At 40.4% G+C, this 21915-nt stretch overlaps 1 protein-coding gene across 1 annotated transcript; it reads right to left on the bottom strand.

The window, feature by feature from the left end:
* Positions 1-12601: 12601 nt before the first annotated feature.
* foxj1b (forkhead box J1b) lies at positions 12602-17834 on the bottom strand. The gene is made up of 3 exons (XM_034708312.1): positions 17596-17834; positions 16799-17455; positions 12602-15580 (listed from the first exon to the last, which is right to left on the bottom strand). The coding sequence occupies exons 2-3, from the start codon at positions 17378-17380 to the stop codon at positions 14693-14695; spliced, it is 1470 nt and encodes a 489-aa protein (XP_034564203.1). The 5' UTR covers positions 17381-17455; positions 17596-17834; the 3' UTR covers positions 12602-14692.
* Between the last annotated feature and the right edge of the window lie 4081 nt (positions 17835-21915).

Here is a 21915-nt window from a genome sequence, read left to right as displayed (position 1 = left end):
CTTCTCCATGTCAAGCTCAGACCAACAAAGCATGTAGCTAATGATAGTCAGTGGCAAACACTCCCATAAAGTTTTACTGCTCTGTGCAGGTTGCTCTTGTGTTGTGTCCGATTGTGACGATGAGCTGTCAGCATCCCCAATCCATATCTGTCCAAATATAGATAAAGAGCTAAATGGGGAGGGAACAATTCTTTCACCAAGCAATTTCATGAATAATGTGATACACATTTTATTGTTTATAAACAAGGACAAAGCTGCCTAACTGGAACGATCAACAGCGATGCCAAAGTAATATTAACTGACTTAATGTACCACCAACTCTCTGCAGACAGTAAAACATTTTGTCGAACTGTGCGTGGCTGTTAGCATCAGTGTTTGAGAATTAGACAGTTTTTATAATGAGGCTCATTTGTATGAAGGGACCATTTTTGCACAGTGGCTCATTTAATTTGTTTGCCTCACAGATTTAGCAGGTGCAAGAGCTACAACCCTTTTAAAAATAAAGCCCAGACCATAGAATGTATAATAAATGGACATAGTTTCCGTGACATCACCCATCCGTGTGTGAAGTGCTGTTTTGAAGCTGATCGTTGGCGGGGGCCATATTGGAAATGCTGAAGTCAACCTAACTTCTGTCAAGCTAATGAGATAAAGAGGCGGGCTTTGAGCCTCTTTGCCTCCTTACAGTGTTCTCGCCTGTCGCGTCAAATCAGCTGTCTCTCATAATGGAAAACTGGTTAACTTAATATCTTTGAAACTGCAACGTTATGAAAAAATGCAGACCCTGTACAGTGTAAGCCGATCGAGAAGTTAGCTATTCTGACCAAACACTTTTTTTGTACCAGGCTGTAAATGTGTTTATTTCTGCTGTAAAGATCGTCTTTTTTCAATCGGGGTGTCAGGTACTTCCAGAGCCAGCCTCAGGCGGACACTTGGAACTGCAGTTTTTAACACTTCCACATTGGCTTCAATTCTCACGGCTGAAGGTGACCGCTTGGCCCGGACAGATCTGTCTGGGTATAGTTCTGTTGTTGTTTGTGGGTAAACTTACGAATCATGATAGTTATGTATTGTCAGTATTGATAATGTTTTTGTACAGAAAATGTATCTCTTTTTGTGATTTGTTTTCCTATCTGTGTCTCAGGATATGCATTTGTCATTTTGACTTTGGACTGCATTTTGATGAGTAATGTAAGTCACTGTTGCATGTCTATAAGTAAAATGACTGACCCAAGGGTATATGACAAGTTTAGGACACACCAAAGTTACATTTTGTCAGGACTCTAATTGGCCATGAAGGGCTCACGGCACCACTGGGGAGAACATGTTTACTCTCATCTTGTTCTTTGTCTCACGTTATTCAGGCATTGGACTGTGAACATTCTCTAAAATGTGTAACACACAATTAATTCCTAAGATGTGGAGATATTTAAATACGTTTTCTTAATGAGAGTTGTCTGTATTCTTCAAATATCATACTCTTTACCTTGACTAAATCTTTTCCCATTTTCCTGTGTCTCTCTTCCGTTGGTGTCATATCCCCTTGTTACACCACCGCTACCTCTATTTCCTTGCTCATACTGCCTCATTTTCCTTCCAGCATTGGTGTCTTCCCTTCTCTCAATTACCTCTTCAACTTTTCTCATATCCCCCCTGCTCTTATTTTCTCCAACTCATTTACAACTCTCAGTCGTGTCTTCCCCCTATGGCGCTGCCTCTCATCGTCTTTCTCTCTGCCATGTCCACTCAGTTCTTTCTCTCTGCCATGTCCACTCAGTTCTTTCTCTTTCCATCTCCTTCTCCATCTTCATCTCAGCTTCTCTTTCTTTTTCTCTCCCTACTTTTTTTCCCCTTCACCTTTTCCCAGCAGAGTTCTTGGATCGGTTTGTTCTCCAGTGGCTAATTTGACTGTTCTACTTGCCAAGCAAGCAGCGGGAGCTCAGTGTGTGTGTATGTGTGTGAATGTGTGTGTATATGTCTATGTGTGTGTGTACTGCACTTCTCCCCTGCCAGCTGCTGTTATACAACACTAGTTCTTGCCTCTACACACAAACACCTCCCTCGCCAGCAAATATGCACGCACACATACACACACACACACACACACACACACACACATACACAAATCACAGCCTTAATGTGTGTCGTGTTTTTTTTAATCACCATCTCATTCATGTGTTTTACTGTTTGCACGATTGTGTGCAGGCTTTTGCTACATCAGCATTCATGTGAGCTGCGATGATCCTTGATCTGATGATACTTCATGTCATGTATATTCTCTCAGTGATGTAGAAGATGATGAACTGAGGCTTAAACTGCATATAAGTCTCCTCCTCCAGTGCCTCTCATCATGACAGACAGGCGGGCAGGCGTGAAGTTAAAGCAGAGCAGCGATTGGTTCCAGCGAGCAGAGTCTAATCAGCACATCAAGCGTGAGCGCCTTTAAGTAGCTCTGAAAAGACAAGACACACACAAATGAAATGCATATGTATTTACAGACACATATCTTATGCAAATGTACACTTAAATACTGAAGACGACACACAAATGTAAAAAACTAACAGAGGCATACTCTCTGAAAGCTATTATGATGTTCTAATGGGACTGCTTTAACCCAGAGCAGCAGAGCACAAGATATGCTAACAGACTGATGTGCTAAGCACATATCCACAGAGCCTCTCACACAAACACACACACAAATACACACGGCTCATATGAGCCTGATACCTTACCTGTCAGAGGCAGGTGTGGCCTCCAAGGGCCCAATCAGTTTTAATTAACCCCTTGTGGTGGTGGAGGATGGAAGGGGGAGGGGTGTGGGAGAGGGACAGGAGATCAGAGCAGAAAGAAAAACCTAAGTGAGGAGAAATTTCTGCTAGTCATTGCAGGAGACAAGGGAGACAGCAGGTAATTAATGGAGAAAAAAGAAAATAAAAGCTGCCTCCTCATGAAAAATGTGACTGGTAAAATCGTTAGAGGATGACTTGACATAGATATGTTTGAGTGTAATGTAAGGATTCATTAAAGCTTTAAAAAAAAACACATTTATATTTTAAAGATGGTAATGTTTAAATAACATTACCATAACGATAATAATAAGGGACACCAGAAATAAGAAAATAAATATATACTTGTTATTATCTTGATCAGTAATGTATGGAGCTCAATGGCGGCTTTGAGAAGTCTTAAAATACTTTATTATCCCACATGAAGCTTGAGTTTGTAGATAATGATGTTACTTCCCCTGAAGTCCAAAAAAGTCACATTTCTTATATTGTACATAAAACTTGAACAACATGATAACTTGTTCCATCAAGATAATGATATTAGGTGTACAAGTCATTATCTAAGAAGTAAATATCTTGTTGGAGCGAGTTGCATATCTTGTCTGCTCAAGATAATACATTTCCCCCACAAGATAACGATCTTGCTCGCACAAGATGTGCAACTTGTTCCCACAAGATAATGATCTTTTGCCCATGCGTCATTAGGCTATCTTGTGTATTGAATTATTATCTTGTGCGCACGTGACGGACACTTGCATGGTCCACAAAACAATATTTTTTTCCCCAACTGCAATATGACTTGTGTGCACAAGATATTATCTTGGGGGAAGCTTGTAATTTATAGATTTACATCATATGATACTGAAACTGCAGCATTTGATGTGCTTAATGTAGATCAAATCTCTTTTTAACTCATCCTTACTCATTTTTCTTCTTTTAAACTTTTTTTCTGAGAAACTTGTTTGCTTTACGGCTGTGAGCAAGCTGGAAAGGTTTTAACCGTATTAATTACCCCCAAGACCCAAACATCATTGTGATCGACACTTTTTTAAACACATGGTGTTACCATTGATTTGTAATTTTCACGGACCTTTTCCAACAAATGACGACAACACAAAGCAAAAGGGGCCTGACACACTGATACAACTATTGGTGTTTATCTATTTGACACACCTCAGAGACACGAACACTCACCAACACATTGACCTCACATGCATTATTGAAAGGCTGATGGTTGGTTCAACTAAGGCTTGGTAGATTAGGTGTCTCTAGCAGTCATCCTTATGTAATCAGAGGTGATTTTCTCAGAAGGCCAGGATGAAGTCACTACCAGTAAACTGACATAGGGAAGTCACTCTTACAGAAACTGCCAGCATACAAACTACGGGAAAATATTTGTTCATATTTTGTGGATGAATATTTAATTGTTGCTTTGCATTGTCATGGAAGTATTTTCACATCACTCAGCCTTGAAAAGCTGCATTTTTCTGAAATGTGTTCACTGCACTGTTGAAATATAGGAGATAAAGTTGGATTAAAAAGCTGGATTTGAAATGTACCTGCATGCATGTATCCTGTAAGTGCCTTTGTGCGTGATTTCTGAGAACCCCCGCAATCGACTATCAGAGTGTGTGTGTGCGTGTGTGCTGTGTACAGATCCCCCGGTGAGCCAAATGCACCAACGCTTCACAAAGCAAATCGCAGCTAATCAAATAAGAGCCCTCAGCAGCGCGCAGACACAGGGGGAAGAATGGGAGAACAGTGTGAGTGTGTGTGTTGGTGTGTGAGTGTGTGTGTGTTTGTCTGGACGAGGGGGTGGTGGAGGCAGTCTAGTGGCTTCAAGAGGTTTTGGATAGTAGGCAGGGGTGGAAGGACAGACACACACACACCTGCACAATCTTGTTCTGCTGGCCAAGACAAAGAAGCACTGATGAATGCTCATATGTTTGTGATAAATAACCATACAAGCATACATATACATATGATGACGAAGTCAAGTGAAAATACATATCAAGCATCTTTTTGTCCGTCTTGTCTCTTTTTCTTTGCTTTTCAGTATCTCTCCTTGGCTTTCTTAGGCTTTTGTAAGTGACCTTGTGTGAGAAAATGAAATGCTGATGGTGAGATAGTAATGCGGCTTTACTTTATTCCACGATGACAGCTGACTGCAGATAGCCTTCCAAGTCAGTCCAGCATATGAAATACTTGCAACTATTGGTTAATAAATGCATGGTTCATACAAAAGTCTTATCCTAATAGGGCATATTTGTGTAACTGCCAGGGGATCAGTGAGAAAGATTGTGGAATAGATCATCAATTTGTAATAAAAAAGATAAAAAATATATAGGAAAATAAAATTGTACTTCATTATATTGTTTTAGTTAAGCAAACATGCAAACATGTTATGCAAACATCCATATATACGATATCTGTATGATGCTAATATTTTTATGTGCTCTAAACACTAACCACTTATCTGTATGATGCTAATATTTTTATGTGCTCTAAACACTAACCACTTGGCACATCACACACCTTCCAACGCAAACTGAAGTCCCATGTGGCTGCTGAGGTGGCATGAAAATGTGTTACCATGCAAGATAAATAAGGAATAATGTATATTTAAGGGATGGTTATGCAAAATATTTTCCTGACAGGGTGAAAAAAGACACCAACATAAAGTTAAGTTAAGGGGTTGGTTAAACATAATTAAACATATACTAGCTAGCTGGCTCATAGAGGTTTTGCTCTCAGAAACTGAAGTTAAGTGTTTCAGATAGAGGCTGAAACAGTTAATTTCAATTTCTTAATTTGGGTTTTCAAGGACACCAGCCTGAAATAAGTGAATATTTTTTTTTAGTAAAGTTAAATTAAAACTATCAGAAAGAAAAAGCCTGAAAATGCACAAAATAACCCCTGTCGAACCAACAGGCATGGTTGGAAATAGCTTACTTTAACAGCTAAAAGGTGTGGATGAATTCTAAGCTTCTAAGCTAGAAGTTATGGGACATTGGAAAAATGATTAGCCCAAATAGATTAATGTAAAAGTCATTAGCTGAAAGTTATGGAAAAAATGGGAATAGTTAGCTGTCAGTTAAAAGATGGCTAAGTGGTTAAAACAGTTATAACAAAATTTGATAGCTAGCAGTCATGGCTAAATTGTTCAAATAGCTAAAGGTACTGGCTGTTGCTGCTTTTGAAGGGTTGAGTTTTTTTGATAGATGATTGATTGATGTACTGTAGACAAAAACAAGTTGCCAAAGATGACCTTGCCAAAAAGTTCTTTAGAGGGTCTTGTTCATTTCAGACAGTAATACGCTAACAAACTCATATTCAACAGCCTCAGGACTAAAGGTTGCACTTCGAAACTTGAACCTGGCAAGATTATTCGTGACCATGAATTCTGGAGCTCAACAGGGGTCCAACCTGGAGTTTCCTGGCTGAGGACCAGGCAGAGCAGCAGGCCAGATTCGGGAGGTTAGTCCAGACTTGTTTTCTGCTCTGCTCCTTGGCACAGATATTGATGCTGTGTGAGTGGCAGAGCTCCAGCCCTGTCCTGGCTCCATTTCGAAGCTCCACCATGCTCACCCTCCTGACACGCTGCCCTCTGGCTAGCCCTCTATGTGTGGGCATGAGTGAGTGCAAGCGTTTGACTGTGTGAGGGTTCATGGAGTTGTATCTGTACGCCTGAGCAATCTGTGACTGGCTTGAGTATGTGTGTTACTGTCTCTGTTATGTGTGTGTGTGTGTGTGTGTGTGTGTGTGTGTGTGTGTGTGTTTGTGTTTGTGTGTGTGTGTGTGTGTGTGTGTGTGTGTGTGTGTGTGTGGCAGCTGCGTGCCCTCCTCCTGTCTGCTTGTGGGACAATCAGCCGCTCCCCGCGACCACAGAGACCGAAGGCACAGGACAAGAATGTCTTTCACTGACCAAGCATTGGATGCCAAGGTGCACACATAGTGGTTCGCGCACACACAAAGCAAAAAGGGTACATACATGCACACACAGACACACACATACACACGCACTCACGCACGGACACACACACACACATCCTTGAAGAAGAAAAAAGATGCTCATAGAGCACTTATGACTACTACGCAAATATTTTTGCAATTTGCTTGATTATCCTTTAGCCAGCCAGCTGTAGTAATGCAGGTCAACTTTGTCACTAAGCTGTAGTGCAGCCTTCTGCTACTGGCGCTCTGGTCAATGGCTTCTTGCTCTTCTACCCAGATGTAAACAAGCGCAGATGACAGATGGTATCTTGGAATGCAGCATAGATCAGTAATGCTTTGAAATAGAAAATGAAGATGAAGTTGTGCGTATGCTGTCTGGTTGAACTGACATGTAACCACTCAACCAGAGCAATGTGTAAGGCACCTGTGAATGTTAACCTGCAAGAAGGACTGAGGGTGCTAGCAGGCTCTGTAATCCTGTGTTGAACGTGTTGAATAAATTGTGCTCAATTTGGACAGTTTCCTGAGTGATTTCTCGCCTTTAGTCATGTTGATTTGGAATTTAAATTTCAGTTTACACGGCTAGAAAATTAGTCGCTTTGGAACATCCAACACTTAAAATTTTCTCGAAAACCACTTTTTTTCTTGCTCTTTTTGACTATTAACATTAACCTGTCAGTTCACGTGACTGTGTGACTACATTGTGTCCACTTTTCCAACTGTTGAGATTGAGTTAATGTCACTGAAAAGACACAAACAGAAATTAATAATAGATGCATGATATATTGTGTTATGTAATTTATCATATTCTGGTTCACAAAATAGAAACACTAAAGTGACATTAAACTACAGCAACGTTATGTGATATACATGAAACATATAAACATATATATATGCGTCAGGTTAATTATTACACAGCTGTGTTAGGTACATGATTCTGATTGGTCATTACAAAGCAACATTTCAACCATAGACTGTATAAAATATGGACGTAGTATCCGTGACGTCACCCATCTGTTTGTTGTCCCTTACTTGGCACCCATGTGTACAATGAAATATTAATATTATACCAACACAAAACGCATCTTGTGTGGTTATATGTTAACACCGAATGGGAAACAATAGGACATATGAGACCCATCATCTTCCCAATGGACATTCAGTTCTTGACACCAACACAAAGCATGGAACACATGGGTGGCAAGTGTTAAACAACCCCATCACTGACTCTCTGTCTAATGCCACTGGAGACGATGTGTAGTGTTGAACACACTGACAGACAGCACGGATTATGTCATCCAAAAGGCTGTCCTTGCTTGAGTCTAGTATCTTAACAAGCTGCAGCAAGAGGCAGTTATTGAACGTTTCTTCTGCGCAGTGCTGGGAAATGTAAAGGTCAAGGCACACATGAGAAAGGTACTCTGAGTACTAGAAGCATAGCAGATGTAATGAAAATGGTTTATGATGTTGCTGCACCCTGTAGTGAATGTCTTATCCTCAGTGCATGCTCTCTTAGTTTCTCTGGAGAGAGTCTTTACAGACACACGGCTGAAAAGGACGAACGCGGTACAAAAAGAGAATGTGACGCACAAACCCTGAACAGTCCTATACGGGTGAATAAAGCCTCTTTAGCCTACAATACCCTCTATATGTATTCATAATTGCCATCTGTGCAGTTGTGTCGGCACTCATTTGTACACCTGCCTTTGTCTGCACTGCATGCCCTGAATAAATAAAATTAGCACATCAAAACTGAAACAAAACCTAGAGGGTGTCTATGTGGGTTCATGTGGCGTGAGCAAATAGAGGAGCGAGTCTTTATTAGTCGCATATTCACAAGAATAAAGGCTACTCAGGACAAAGGTGCATCTCATGTTGAAAGATAACGCTTGGAAACCTTCAGTTCTTTAAGTATTGATCCTGTGCTTACTGTATGTAAACATGGCTGTGTGCACATGTTGACCAATTATGCAAGTAGGTGAAAAACCCTTATCTCCGTGAATGAAAGAAAACCCCCTCTCAAAGCGACAGCTCGGTCCTTTTATTCTAATTGACCATCCGCAATTCCTTCCAAAATGGAACATGGCAATCTCAATGGAAAGCTTATTAGCATGTCATACATAAACAACAGCCTTTTGGAAGACTACTTGGGTGTGTTTCCTGCTGTAGTCCCTCCTCTTGTGTGTAGAGAGGCATTAAGGGATGGCCCAACTGCTGAATTTCATCCTAGTCTTTTTTCCCTTATCAATATGTGATGAGGGTTTGGAAACCAGAGATGGACTGCAATTTCTCACCATGTCGAAGAGGTGAAGGTTGCTCCCACTGGAGGTCGTCTGATATGTGATTCATGCACCAATGAGAAAATTGCAAATATCAGTGTGATCTAACACTTATTTGTACACGCAATCACTCACGCTCAGGGGTTCCTCAGGGGTTCCTCAGGGGCCATAAAATGGGTCTGGGGCGTTTTCCTGCTGCCCCTTTTCTTTTGTGCCACAAAGAAGGATCTAATTAATGAGGGACCCCCATCATGTATCTTCTATTAGAAGAATAGCTCTGTGGCTATCCCCAATAAATGAGTAGTTGAACCCTCTGTCTGTGTCATGCTGGGAGGGGCACTTCTTTAGCAAAGCTGGTTGACCCCATGTATGCCTGGCTCTAATCAGGAGCCATCCAGAGGGTGCCATGATGGCAATAAAACACCAAATACACCCTCTTCTTGTCTCTGTTTCTGCCCCTGCCCTCTTCTGTGTAACCTAAGCTAACACACAAAAACAGGCATGATGCAGAGCCCCCCAGAGGGGCATCATGAAGAAGGTTATAAACCATTATAGGCTCCGTTAGCCCTCAGTGACAGCCCAGCTTGTTCCTCCTCCTTTGAGCAGGTCCGCGTGCTGGGCAGTCCCAGCCTCTCATCCGCTGGGCTGAATAGAACCACAGGGCTCTGGCTCCATAGAGATAGTGTTATCTGGGCCGCCACGGGGTCCCCATCCCAGCCGTATATACACACATTCAGGACACTCTGCACACATCAACGTGAGGGCAGACAAAGAAACCTGTGGACCAACACAAACATAAGAGCATATATTGTAAGCTACAAGAGTCACGGACAAACAAGGACAAATGTGAAAGTTCACACTCGATCAGGCATGATGGATGCCTTTCAACTAGAATGTGGCAGTGACAGTGACACTTGGTGTTTATGGCATCAAATTACAGCAAACGTTACCACATACTTTTCATATCGAGCAGGTCTCGACTACTCTTGGTCATATATACTAACAGCAGCAATCCACCATGAGTGAAAATCAGTGACAAAGACAAACTTCCTTTTAAATAGCGGAAACCTTCAGTAGAACCAGACTTCTTGGTAAACTGTCGTTTACCGAGACGGGCTCAGCATTTACAAATAAAAGTGACTCATAGGCCAATAGTGGGTATAAAATGATCTGTACCCGACACAGGATCAGCTACTGCATCAGCTGGAGTGATTTTCTTCACGTAGGGGGGCCACTGGTCACACGCCTCGGCCTTGGATCAGGCTGTGGACCCCGCTGTTTGTAGGAATCTGAGTTATTCCACTCATTCCTGGAGATCTCCACACATGACCTGTTGCCGCTGGGAGCAGTGAGTTTGAGGTACGGGGATAAGCCGCATTTCTTAACTTTTCCTCTTACGATTTCAATTAAAAAGAGATTTAAGGTGGAAAAGCACATTTTCATACAGGGTGTGTGAACAAACTCCTGGAAAAGACAGAGAAAATATGTGGTAATTATAGGTTTTAAGGGTACTTTCAATCATATCAAGCTTGTTGTGTTGAAAGTGCTCTGATAGTTATTTTTTTAAGTTGGCCATTCAGATGGACACGTTGTCTTACATTAAATAGTTTGCACAGAAAACATAATGTTTCCCTTCATTAATGTAATACTTCAACCACTTAATCTGTCAGATTTCAAAAGCTATACATATTCCATCTGGATCTAACGTGACACAAACTTATTATATGTGTAATTGTGATGTTGTTTGTTAATATTTGGTGCACCAATAAATATTTTATAAGACTTCAGTGATTTTATTCTCAATAAAATCAAATAATGATTTGTAGTTTGCATATGTGCTGATTGGATGGTTGTCAATCCTCTTGTTAAACTCTATAGAACAAAGCAGAAACTTTTGACCCTATGAGCTACAACAAAACTTGGACTTAATAAAAAGTTTGATAAATTGATTGTTCTTTCTGTGACCTGGCTCCAAGTTATCTTTTTTAACCTCTGACCTACCATCAAGCTCAGGCAGAAATCTCCTGGAGGATTCTGAGTTTCCAGGCTCTACAGTTTGGACATCCTGCCTGAGGACAATCATTGGTAGGCCTTTTTAAATGCCCTCTTAGCTCTGGTGCTCTTTTAACTCTGGGCCTTTGTGATCTTTGGCTTTCATTTACTACATGCTTATCTAAGTCTTTTATCTCTGACACTGTTTGTGTCTAACACTAACTTTCATGTCTCTTCCTATTACATTTTAGCTTCAGTAACATCTACTGTTTTTAGAAGTTGCACTGCTGGTCAGTACACTGTTTGACTTCAGACTAAAATAGTTTGATGGATTGTGATGCCTTTTTTGACCATAAAGTGAAAATCTTTTCTCTTTATACCAAATATATACCAACATATATATACCTTTATACCAACAATCAGACGTTTTTTCCTGATTAACAAAGTATGACTTGTGCTTTCCTTGAACAGACCAATTTTAACCACAACATTCAATAATGTTGAAATTTTGCACTATTCTTAGCAAGATAGCTTGCAACAGCGCTGTATAATTAGTGTTTTTGGTTACTTAGCACTGAAAACATTATTCTATTTCCTAAAGCATTCTCCTGGTACTGCTATCCTCTTTGGTGTACACTTACAGAGCTTCATCAACTTTTTCATGACTCTGTCTTTTCAATGTTTAAACAAATTCCTTCCATCCCAATCCTCCTGTCCTGTCTGTCTATCATATTTAACTCTGAAATATGACAGGGCACTGATGCTAGATACTTTCAAAATGCTAGTTTGGCTTGACTTTCAGTGGCACTGTTAGTATGTTGTATGTACCAATGTTAGTATTAACCTAACATATTGCTGGGACTTATTACAACTTCCCAAAGTTTCAAGCCAGGCTGTAGTTACTTCCGTTATTTTTATGTTCTTGAACAAACTGACTTTTGCGTTTAATGAATGTTGAACTTTTGTTGTACATACATTTGAAGTGGTACTTTGCTTTTTTATACTAATATACTTTATTAAGAGAACCTGGAAAACATTATACTGGCCTAGCATTAGCATGTCAGAGGTGTCATCGTGAAAATGTTAGCATTAAGCTCCGCTGTATGCTTTGCTGCTAGCATGGCTGAAGAATCTGGTCATGCTCATGTTTGTAGCAGAATAACAGAACATGAGAGATGCTCAAACATGTTTTTAGCCCATTTATTTGTTTTTAATGTTATTTTGGTTTTAACCTTTTCTTATTCCCAAATGTTACTGTCTTCACATCACCAAAAAATATGTTCAACTATCAAATGTCATGCTGTAGGTTGAAGTTGTTGTTGTCTAATTTAAAAGGTAACATGAGCCTATATTGTATAGCAACATGCTATCATATATCTGACTCTGAATGGTTCAGTGCAAGTCCAGACCTGTTCATGCTGATTAATGATAGACCCTGATAGACCCCTTTATCTCTTGATTGCTCTCACACAGAGCTCTAACTCAAACAATAACCCGAGCACAGCTATACAGCACACATGCATGTGCAGGTGTTTTTTTTATTTCTGATACTCCACAGTGACAAGTCAACAACATGAGCTAGGATTTTTGTTATATTTCCTCTTTATTTGACACCATTTATTGCATCGAGGCATGATTGCATTATTAAACAGCTTAAAAAAGTACAAATGAAAACAACATGGTAAGACTGAAGAGTTCGTATCAAACTTGATCAATATGATACAAAATGAAAATCCTTAATGAGTTGAAATTACATGAGCCTTCCAAACAATTTCCCATTCAAATCTTAAACATGTTTTCAAATTCATATTTGTGAAACCAAACAGTACATATAAAAAAAGACTTACACAAATGGAATCAAGAAGAAAGAAAATCCATCACCCAGTGACAGAAAACAGAACTCTTATAAGTCAGCACAGAAACACCAATAAACTGCATATTTTTATCAACAGATTTGGCGAAGTATAATCAATAAATGCCGAGTTTTGTGTATATTTGTTAAGAAAACAACAGTATATTCAATGACGAAAAAACTCTTGCCATGTTGACTTATTGCAGTTTTGAGCTCTTTGTAGAAACTGTTATGGACAAAATAACAAATGCATCAATGCCATTATTGTCAGCATACTTATGAAAAAATGTTTTATTAGGATAGAAAATAAATTTCAACCTACTGAAAAAAAACTTGTCCCACTTTCCTGAAACTGCTGCCTATCAAAGTGCATAATGTTTTAATTTTTAAGTCAATTTCAGGTCTGTATGGAGCCCCTGATGTCCAGAAAAAGTAAATTTTTTATCTCGAGCACACAACGCAATTATTTTTTGCGCAAAAAGGTATCAACTTGTACATTCAAGACATTATCTTGTGTGGACAAGATATTGTCTTGTGTGTACTGGACAAGATACCTTGTGTACACAAGTTAATATTCTCCACTCATAAGTAAATATCTTGTATGCTCAATTTTATATGCAAGTTAATTATCTTGTCTGTACAAGATGATTATTTTGTGCACACAAGATAACTTGTTTCCACAAGATAATTATGTAATGCACACACGATAGTTAACATAAGAAACTTTGATAACAACTTTGCACACAAGTAAATATCTTGTGAGTGCAATATAAACAAATTTTACCTTGAGAGACATCAGGGGCTTAGGTCTGCTCCTCCTATCTTTGCAATACAAGAAGTGTAGACAAATGGCAAATGTTCCTGCCTAGCTTCATGCTATATACTTTAGTGAATATATATTAAATTGACTATATAACAAAGTCATAAGTGACTACTTTCAGACTATGATTTTAAGTATGTTGTGTCATCATCTTGCACTGATAACTTTGATAATCACATAACAAAGACAACTGAGATGAATGACAGGTTTTACTGCATGTTAGTATAAAAAGTTCAATGCTCATGTAGCAAAATAGACTCCTGCATGTCTCCTCAGTCCAACAGTGCTTGTTGTGGAGAGTGCTTTGAAAGAGGGTGCTTGGGCTTCCTTTGCTTTTCTCCTATTTTTGTCATTATTTCATATAAAAGAAAAAAAAACAGCGACAAATAGCTGCAGTTCAGCGCTCACTGGAACACATTCCCTTGTTTTTGTCAGTCTGACATCTGAGCTGTAACAGTTCCAGAAAATACAGGATATGCAGTTGTTTCTGCAAACAGTCAACATTTCCTCATTTTCCCTCATTCTGGAAGAAAAACGTGCTGCATGTTGATTACAGTGTGATAAATCCTTCTTGTTCTGCATGACGCTTTGATTTGGTTCCTAAAAGTTGTTGCAGTGTCATTTCAATGTCCGCTTCACAAGTGTTGTGTCATGCTTTGGATTATTTTCGGCCAATTGTTTGTCATTCTTCTGAGGAAATAGGAGTCAATGGCAGAAAATAATCCCATATCATGTTGCCTAAAAACACATACAGTCCATTCACTGCATTTTTTGAGGGAATTGTGGTTAGCTGGTCTCAGAGTTCCACTTTCCTATTGTAGTTTGAGATTTTTTTGTTTGTGTAAAACAAAACAGAAACAGTGTATTGCAGAATTATTAGGAATGCAGATGTAACCTCTGTGTAGTTCTGTTAATCTTTCCAGAATAATGAAAGGTCAGGCCAGTAATCACAGCTGCTCAGGTGATTAGGTGTAAATAATTAGAAGTCTATGAGGTCTGGGGTCAAATGTCACAGATAGGCCTCCACTCTTTCCCATGGCTGCATCTCTGTAAAGAAGCCCTCACACAGGCCAAAACCATGATCCAGAGTCAGAGGAATTGTCTGCGCCTCTTCTTTGATATCCTCCCATGGCTGCAGCACCACCTCCTCTGGCTGCTCTGGGAACAGCACAGTGGGCTCATCGAACTGCTGCTGCTGCTGCAGGTGCTGCTGACTCTGGAGCAGCTGATCCTGGTCCAGCTGCTGCAGTGGGAGGTGAGCCTGTCCCATATTCGCGGCGCAATCCATGGAAATAGCATTCATATCCATGTAAGTGTAGGACTGGTGGTGGTTCAGGTGCTGGCTCTGACCCATCATGTCCCCGCTGCCTCCACACCACCTGCCCAGCCCCGCTGATGGGTGCTGCTGCCTCCCTTGCAGAGACACCTCCATGTCGCACCCAAGGGAGCTCAGTGCTGTATTGATGTCCAAATCCTCAAAGGTGCTACAGTTCCCGCTGAGGACATCGTCAAACACAGATGCCAAGTCAAAGTCCCCCCTCAGGATGTCCACTTTGTGGGCGTCTGTCGCCAATAGAGGAGACTCTGCCCCCCTCTGCATCTTGCTGTGGCTTTTAGAGGAAATGTTCTTCTGTTTGCCACCCACTGCTTGATAAGGGTAGCTGTTTTGGTTGCTGTGATAGCCCTGAAGCAGTTTGCTCTGTCTGTGGGGGCCTCCACCACCACTGCTGCTGCTGTAGTGGTTGGCAGACATCCTCCTGCGCTTAAAGATCCCATTTACAAACATGTCAGCATACTGCGGATCAATCTGCCAGAAGCCCCCCTTCCCCGGCTCGTCTTTCTGCCGGGGGACCTTCTTGAAACACTTGTTGAGGGACAGGTTGTGACGAATCGAGTTCTGCAACAAAGATTTAAAAAAAAACAAAGGATAATTAGCTGGATCCCATTGGCTTTGAGCAAATTTGAGTTAGTCATGCAATCATTGAATGTGTAAAGGAGACAAGACGGGAGCGAGAGGAGGAGGGAGGGGGGTGTATTGTTGTTGTTTGTATAGGAAAGCAAATGTACCTAATGAGGCTTTCGAGTAACAGGCAGCTCTGTGCATTTCAAACATGATCAGCTGTGCTTAGCTGCCATCTCTCTCAGGAGCCCTCATTAACACACATACACACACACACACACACACACACACACACACACACACACACACACACACACACACACACACACACACACACACATTGGATGCTTTCTTGCCTCATCACCATTCCCCTTGGACAAAAAACACTACACGAGCACTCTGTTGGAAGATGGAAATTTCTGAGCCCCTTGCATTAACACACTTGTCATGGACAGAAATTGGCTCTGTGGATTTTCTGGAAGTTAACAGATACATGTCATTCCCTCAATTTTTTTGTTCTCACACTCAAAGTAAAGATAATCTCAACTTTTTTCATATACCACCTTGCACGCACAACCAAACAGACATAAAATAAGATATTAGACTGAAATATGACTTTTTTACAGAATCATGGAAGCATCAAAAAACTGTTCACAGTCAAGGTTTTGAAAGGGATTTTGAGCCCATGCCATGACTTCCACTACAGAGTCATGTCAGGGTTTTTTTTTGCATGCCACCTGTGGGCCTAGGGATTACAGCAATCCAGTATTGTTTTTGGCATTCTTCCTTTTGACAGATTTACGGATTCTCATAATATATCCGCTGAGGAACATTGTTCTGGATTTTTTGGACTGTTTGCTAATGCAGTGCCTCAAACCTCTTCCCATATTTACTTCTAAGAAACACAGCCTCTTTGGAATGCCTTTTTCCTAATACCCAGTCATGTTACTAACTTCTGTCTTACAGGATTGTGCCAAGGTTACAACTGCATAAACAATAAAGTGTTAAAAATCAATACATTAAAAGTAAAAATAAAAAAGACTCATTAAATAACTAAAAATATCATCCAAAATGTGAGAAAGAAAGGACATGTCTACAGAAAAAAAGATGTGGTGTCTGATGGTGACACTGGGATCAATTGCTCACCCTCCTCTCCCTCACCTTGCCATTTATCTGACTCATCAATAATAAAAGAATAGTTATAGTCTCGGTTACCTGCCAGCTGGGCTCCGCGTGTCTATAGTAGCAGAAATTCTCTGTGATCCAGTTATAGATGGTGGACAGAGTCACTTTGGGCTGCTTACTGGCCTGCATGGCCATGCAGATGAGAGAAGCATAGGAGTAAGGCGGTTTGACTTTAGGGTTGGTTTTGTAGTCGATCTCCACAGGTGGACTAGCCTGGATGGGGATCTGTGGGTAGCTTGTGCTACCCGGATGTGCGTAGTTTGTGAAAAGCGTTGAGTCGCTGCCGGAGGTAACGGGGCTGCCGAGGTACAGAGGCATGCCAGTTGATGCTGTGTCTCCGGCTGGAGGGCTGGATGGAGAGTCAGTGCCGCCTCTGGGGCAACCGAGCCGCTTGAGATAAAGGTGCTGCTGGGAGGAAGGGCAGCCCGGCCCGGCTCCATTTGGCCGCTCCGGGTCCGCGCTGAGGATGGAGAAATTCTGGAGCCAGTGGAGGCTGGTGAGGCTGTCGTCCAGGGGGGCGGCATCCCTGCCAGGGACCTGGTCCTCTGGGTAGACTGCCAGCCATTTCTCCTTAAACTTATTGGCAATGTCAGGGCTCGTGAGAACCGGCATACTGGAACTGTGCGCGTGGCGAGGGCTGAAGACAGCAGAAATGTCCTCAGATCGGCATTTAAAGTTGTGTTTAATCTTGAGAAAAAAAGTAAAGAAATAACAGTCACTCAACTGAAAAATAACCAAAATAATCACCAAGGTTAGCTGTTGTTTGATCCAAAAGCGCAATGATTTAATCCCTCACACTACAAAACTGAAGCGTAACGCTCCTATACCTCCAGTGCAGTCTTTCCGGAGGATATTCTCTGTGTGCACCTGTTGCAGTCGGTCCCTGCCTCTCCTCTCTCTGAGGTCTCAGCGGCGCATCCAGTCTCTGCGCAACAAGTGCAGCGGGGGGAGGGCGAGTAGCATCCAGTAACAGCACATTTGTGGGGGAAATGGGGGGGCACTTAGAACAAATCCATGCCGGCTGGGCAGAATCAGGATGTTGCTCATCCAAATGCTTCGCTGTGTGTCCGTGGGAGGTCAAGACGTGAGAATGTGTGGGGGATGCAAAAAAAAGTGGCTCTTAAAGCCCGACGGACTGCCCACCATCTCTTTGAAGGCCTCAGGGGGTTTCTGATTGGCTGTCTGTCCTTGCTTCTACAGGTTTCACTTTAACTTACACACACAGACACACACACTCACAAACACGACACGTCTCCCTCAGTCACAAACTAACTCACATAGAAAGGAAGACGCATATTCTTTGTCTTCATCCCGTAAATAGGCTGAAATGTGACCTCTCCGGCGCGCGTCACGTCAGACCCTCCCCTCCTTTTTGGTGCTGAAAAGACGCGCCACACGTCCCGCTTGTAGGGCACTTTACACTTGCAATGAAAACGCACCAATCTAACCGTTCATCGTGTGCTTTCTTCTCTGTGAGTGATAGTGTTACCTTTCCAGCGTGAAATTCTCGTGTTGAAGGAACTCTTATATTTTTGATAATCGGTCATTCACAGGTAGCCGACTTGATGGTCTTCAGCAACAGTTTATTCATTGAAAATGCCTTTCTTTCTCAAAAAGTGCGCTTTAAATATGAGAAAACTATTGATATTTGAGGGCATGGATGGGCATTTTAGGACAAACACATGAGTCTCTTATGGTTAAGTGGAACTTATTGCCTATTTATTACAGTGCTAAAAAACACACGTTTATTCGTGCAAGTTAAAATAAAGACATGCTTCCATAAACCAGTCATGTCGCACAAAATAATACAGTTTTATTTCTATTTATTTACTGTTTTGAGTCAGTTACAAATTAGGCGAGCCTTTATTCCACCATGCATTTTAGTTCATGTAATGTTTTCAGATAGATCTTCTTAAACTGCCTTTCTATAATGTAAAAGCAACATTATAAGGCCCACTTGAATATAGAAATATGGAAACCTAAATATAATTGCAATGAAGAGATAAGAATAAACTGTGTGGTCATTCATAATAATACTCAATAGCCTTTATGTTAAATATAATTAATGCTTTGCTCTTAGTGTCACAATCTACACATGCAGGGCCAGCATGACCGTATTTCTGTCTGCGCAGGTCAGTGGCATACAGTTTATGGCCAGTGGATCTGTCAGTATGGAGTACAGGGAAACACTGCCACTCAGAGGACAACGATTGCACTACAGTTATAATACAGTGTCGAACCCAGTCTATGGCCGAACCACATCTGATCTACTGGCACAACAGGCAGCATGAAGGCATCTATAGTGAGAAAGAACTGAGTTTTATTCTAGGAGTGTATTGTCATTGTAGTGGGGATTATGTGTATTATACTTTTTATGGTAATGATTAACATATAAAGTATACACTGAGCATAAACTCTTCTCAATTGTACTGTTATGTTCTGTGTAGCCCTGGAGTGTATTTGAGACAGTATACTGATCCATATTGTTACGGAATAAGACATATGGAGCATATTTTCGTGATATGATCTACCATAAGTCCTCTCTTTAAGCAACAAAACCAAAAAAATATATTTAGTAAACTTAAGAAAATGTTTTCTTCTTTTTTGTCTTCTCTAATTTTTGACTAAGTCAAGGATGCTGCTAGCCATTTAAGACAAACATATGGTCTTTTGCTACAACTCCATGCTGAGTACAACCTCTTCTAAATAGTTTACTGTGGCTTTGTCAGTGCCAGTATCCACACTGCCGAAAACACCTTACATGTCATCACTGGATCAAGTATATAATTGTTTTTAAATGCCTCCATTAGCACTTTGGCACGTGATACACAGTGGAGACTACATACATGACCACTTCAAAGCTGGAAAAGATGGAAAGAACCAGTTCAGCCAGCGCTTGCTTTTATGCAGCCTATGAAAGTCTTGAACAGTGTACGGTGCCAACCATCTCTCTTCCTCCCCCAAACAAATTTGTCAACACATCAGCTAAGGTAAAGATTTGGAGTACAGAGGCATACAAGAGCTGGCATTCATTGTCAGGCACAGAGGATGGATGAGCTGCAAAATCTATGCTTGAAACACTTCCTGTCCTGTTAGATGCGTCAGGCCAGCTGTTACATCCTGTCAAGAAGGCTGGATTAAAAAAAATGTCTCTAGGTTTGTTCAGGTTCTTTGCAAAGAGCTTGCAAATGTTTGTACAGCTGTTCTTATTGTTGCCTGACTGTCCTTTAGCAGGAGCTATGCACACATGGCTACAGTAGATGTAGTATGTTGAATGAGAGTGCTGAGGAGAGCTGTTACACCAGCAGGTTGTGCGTTTCTTGTTATAGATCTGTAAACCTCTGTAAGATTTTAACATCAGAAAAGCCCAATAAGGTCAATTAAATTACTTTAATTCATTTGGCTACAAAATGTATTGCTGACTGCATTTCATGGGAAAGGAGACTCAACTAACATCAGCAAAAATAGTCCCAACTACTTCTCTGGAAAATGTGTGTTGGTCTTTACACTGCTTAAAGCCTAAATAAGTAGCTTAAATTAAAGCTTTATACACAAAAATCAAACAATGGAGACTGAAATTAATATACACTATTTGTTTCAGATTGAAAAAAAGAACCTTACTTGCTTTCTTCCTTAATTTTAAACCTATCCTATGTCTGCATGTTTAGTTTGAAGCAAGCACCACAAGGCTATCTAGGTTAGCTTGAAACAAAGAGTGGGAAGTTAGCTAGCCAGGTAGTTAGCATTATTGCACCACAAATAATGTGACTGAATTAACAAATTGCATTTTATTTGCCAAGAGGTAGATTCTTTTTTTAACCTTTGGACTTAGCAAGGTTAGCTTTCTCCCTTTTTTACAGTTTTTTTTGTGTTAAGCCAAGCTATCATGTCACTGACAAGAACCTCATATGAAGCAGCTTTTGATATGAGATTGATGCACTCAGTTCTGTTTGATTTAGAGTTCATTGTCATGAACGTTTAAGAACAAAGTTGATGCTATATGATAAAATGAAAAATATGAAGTTATACAATTATGAAAATACAAGTCAGCAATATATGCAAACACTGTATGCGTATTAATGTAGTTTATGCCTTATGCGGGTGTTTATTATGTCTCTGTCTTGTTACAGGATATTTTTTAAGTGGAAGGTTAGCTCCTTAAAACCCGGAATTACAGAGTTGAATTTGCCAGATTAAATCATCTCTTAAACACACCTGCACCTGCTTTTAATCCTGGACTCCTGCTGACACTGTTCGTTGTTTGCTCTGTTCTGTCCTGTCATCTTTAACTTGTCTTTTATGTTTTTACCCTTGTGTTTGTTTCATTACTGTTATCCCTGACCCTTTACCCCTCAAAAGGCTGTGCCTTTTGCCAGGTCGTCACTGGAAATAAGAATTTGTTCTTAATGACCTACCTGGTCAAATAAAGGTTAAATAAAATAAAATACAAAGTTTTTTTTCCTTTAATGTTTTTGTTCTTTTTAAATGTTTAAATTGTATTGTATTTGTAAGTTTGTTTCTGTCCTGGCATACCTGTCAATAATTGATCACATAAACTGTTTATTTAGGATTTATTTATGTATTCTCCATTTATATTCTTTTTTACATTGTGTAAAAAATATATTTTTGTTCTCGCCTCTAACAGTGTTCAAATTCCCCCCAGTGCTTCAGTAAATGTTATTTTTCTTTCATGAGTTTTCCTCTACCAGCAGGTGTCACTGTTTTCAATCTTTCCTCCATCCCTCTCTCTCACAGCTGCTACAAACATGCCATTGATAAAAGACTGTTTACAATATACAGTTACCCACAATTCTTAGCTGTGTGTTGCTATCAGATGGCTCGTTTTACGCACGGTCTGCACTATAAATGCTGCGTTAGACACCTTCATACCCTTCCCTTTCTTCATTGACCCTGATTCTTTTATATAGGTCATTTAAGAATTAAATAGCTAAATTAACTGTAAATATTCTATTCTGTTGTGCATTGATTGTGTATTAGCCATCACCTTTGTCTAAATCACCACAAATGTCTGCATTCACCTCTCTTTTTATTGCCTAGGCCACTGACTGCAGTTAAAGAGAATAAATTGCCCTATTTTGTTTAATGGATCATTATTATATGCTCGTTAGTTACAGCAATTCATAGTA

The sequence above is a fragment of the Notolabrus celidotus genome, chromosome 18 (genome assembly GCF_009762535.1).
Source record: "Notolabrus celidotus isolate fNotCel1 chromosome 18, fNotCel1.pri, whole genome shotgun sequence".
Lineage (NCBI taxonomy): Eukaryota > Metazoa > Chordata > Actinopteri > Labriformes > Labridae > Notolabrus > Notolabrus celidotus.
This window is presented reverse-complemented; position numbering and strand designations above follow the sequence as displayed.

Coding starts and splice junctions, on each gene's coding strand:
- foxj1b (XM_034708312.1), bottom strand. CDS start 17,380: ATGCCGGTTCTCACGAGCCCTGACATTGCCAATAAGTTTAAGGAGAAA. Junction 15,581..16,798: donor ACGCGGAGCCCAGCTGGCAG/GTAACCGAGACT, acceptor TCTTTGTTGCAG/AACTCGATTCGTCACAACCT.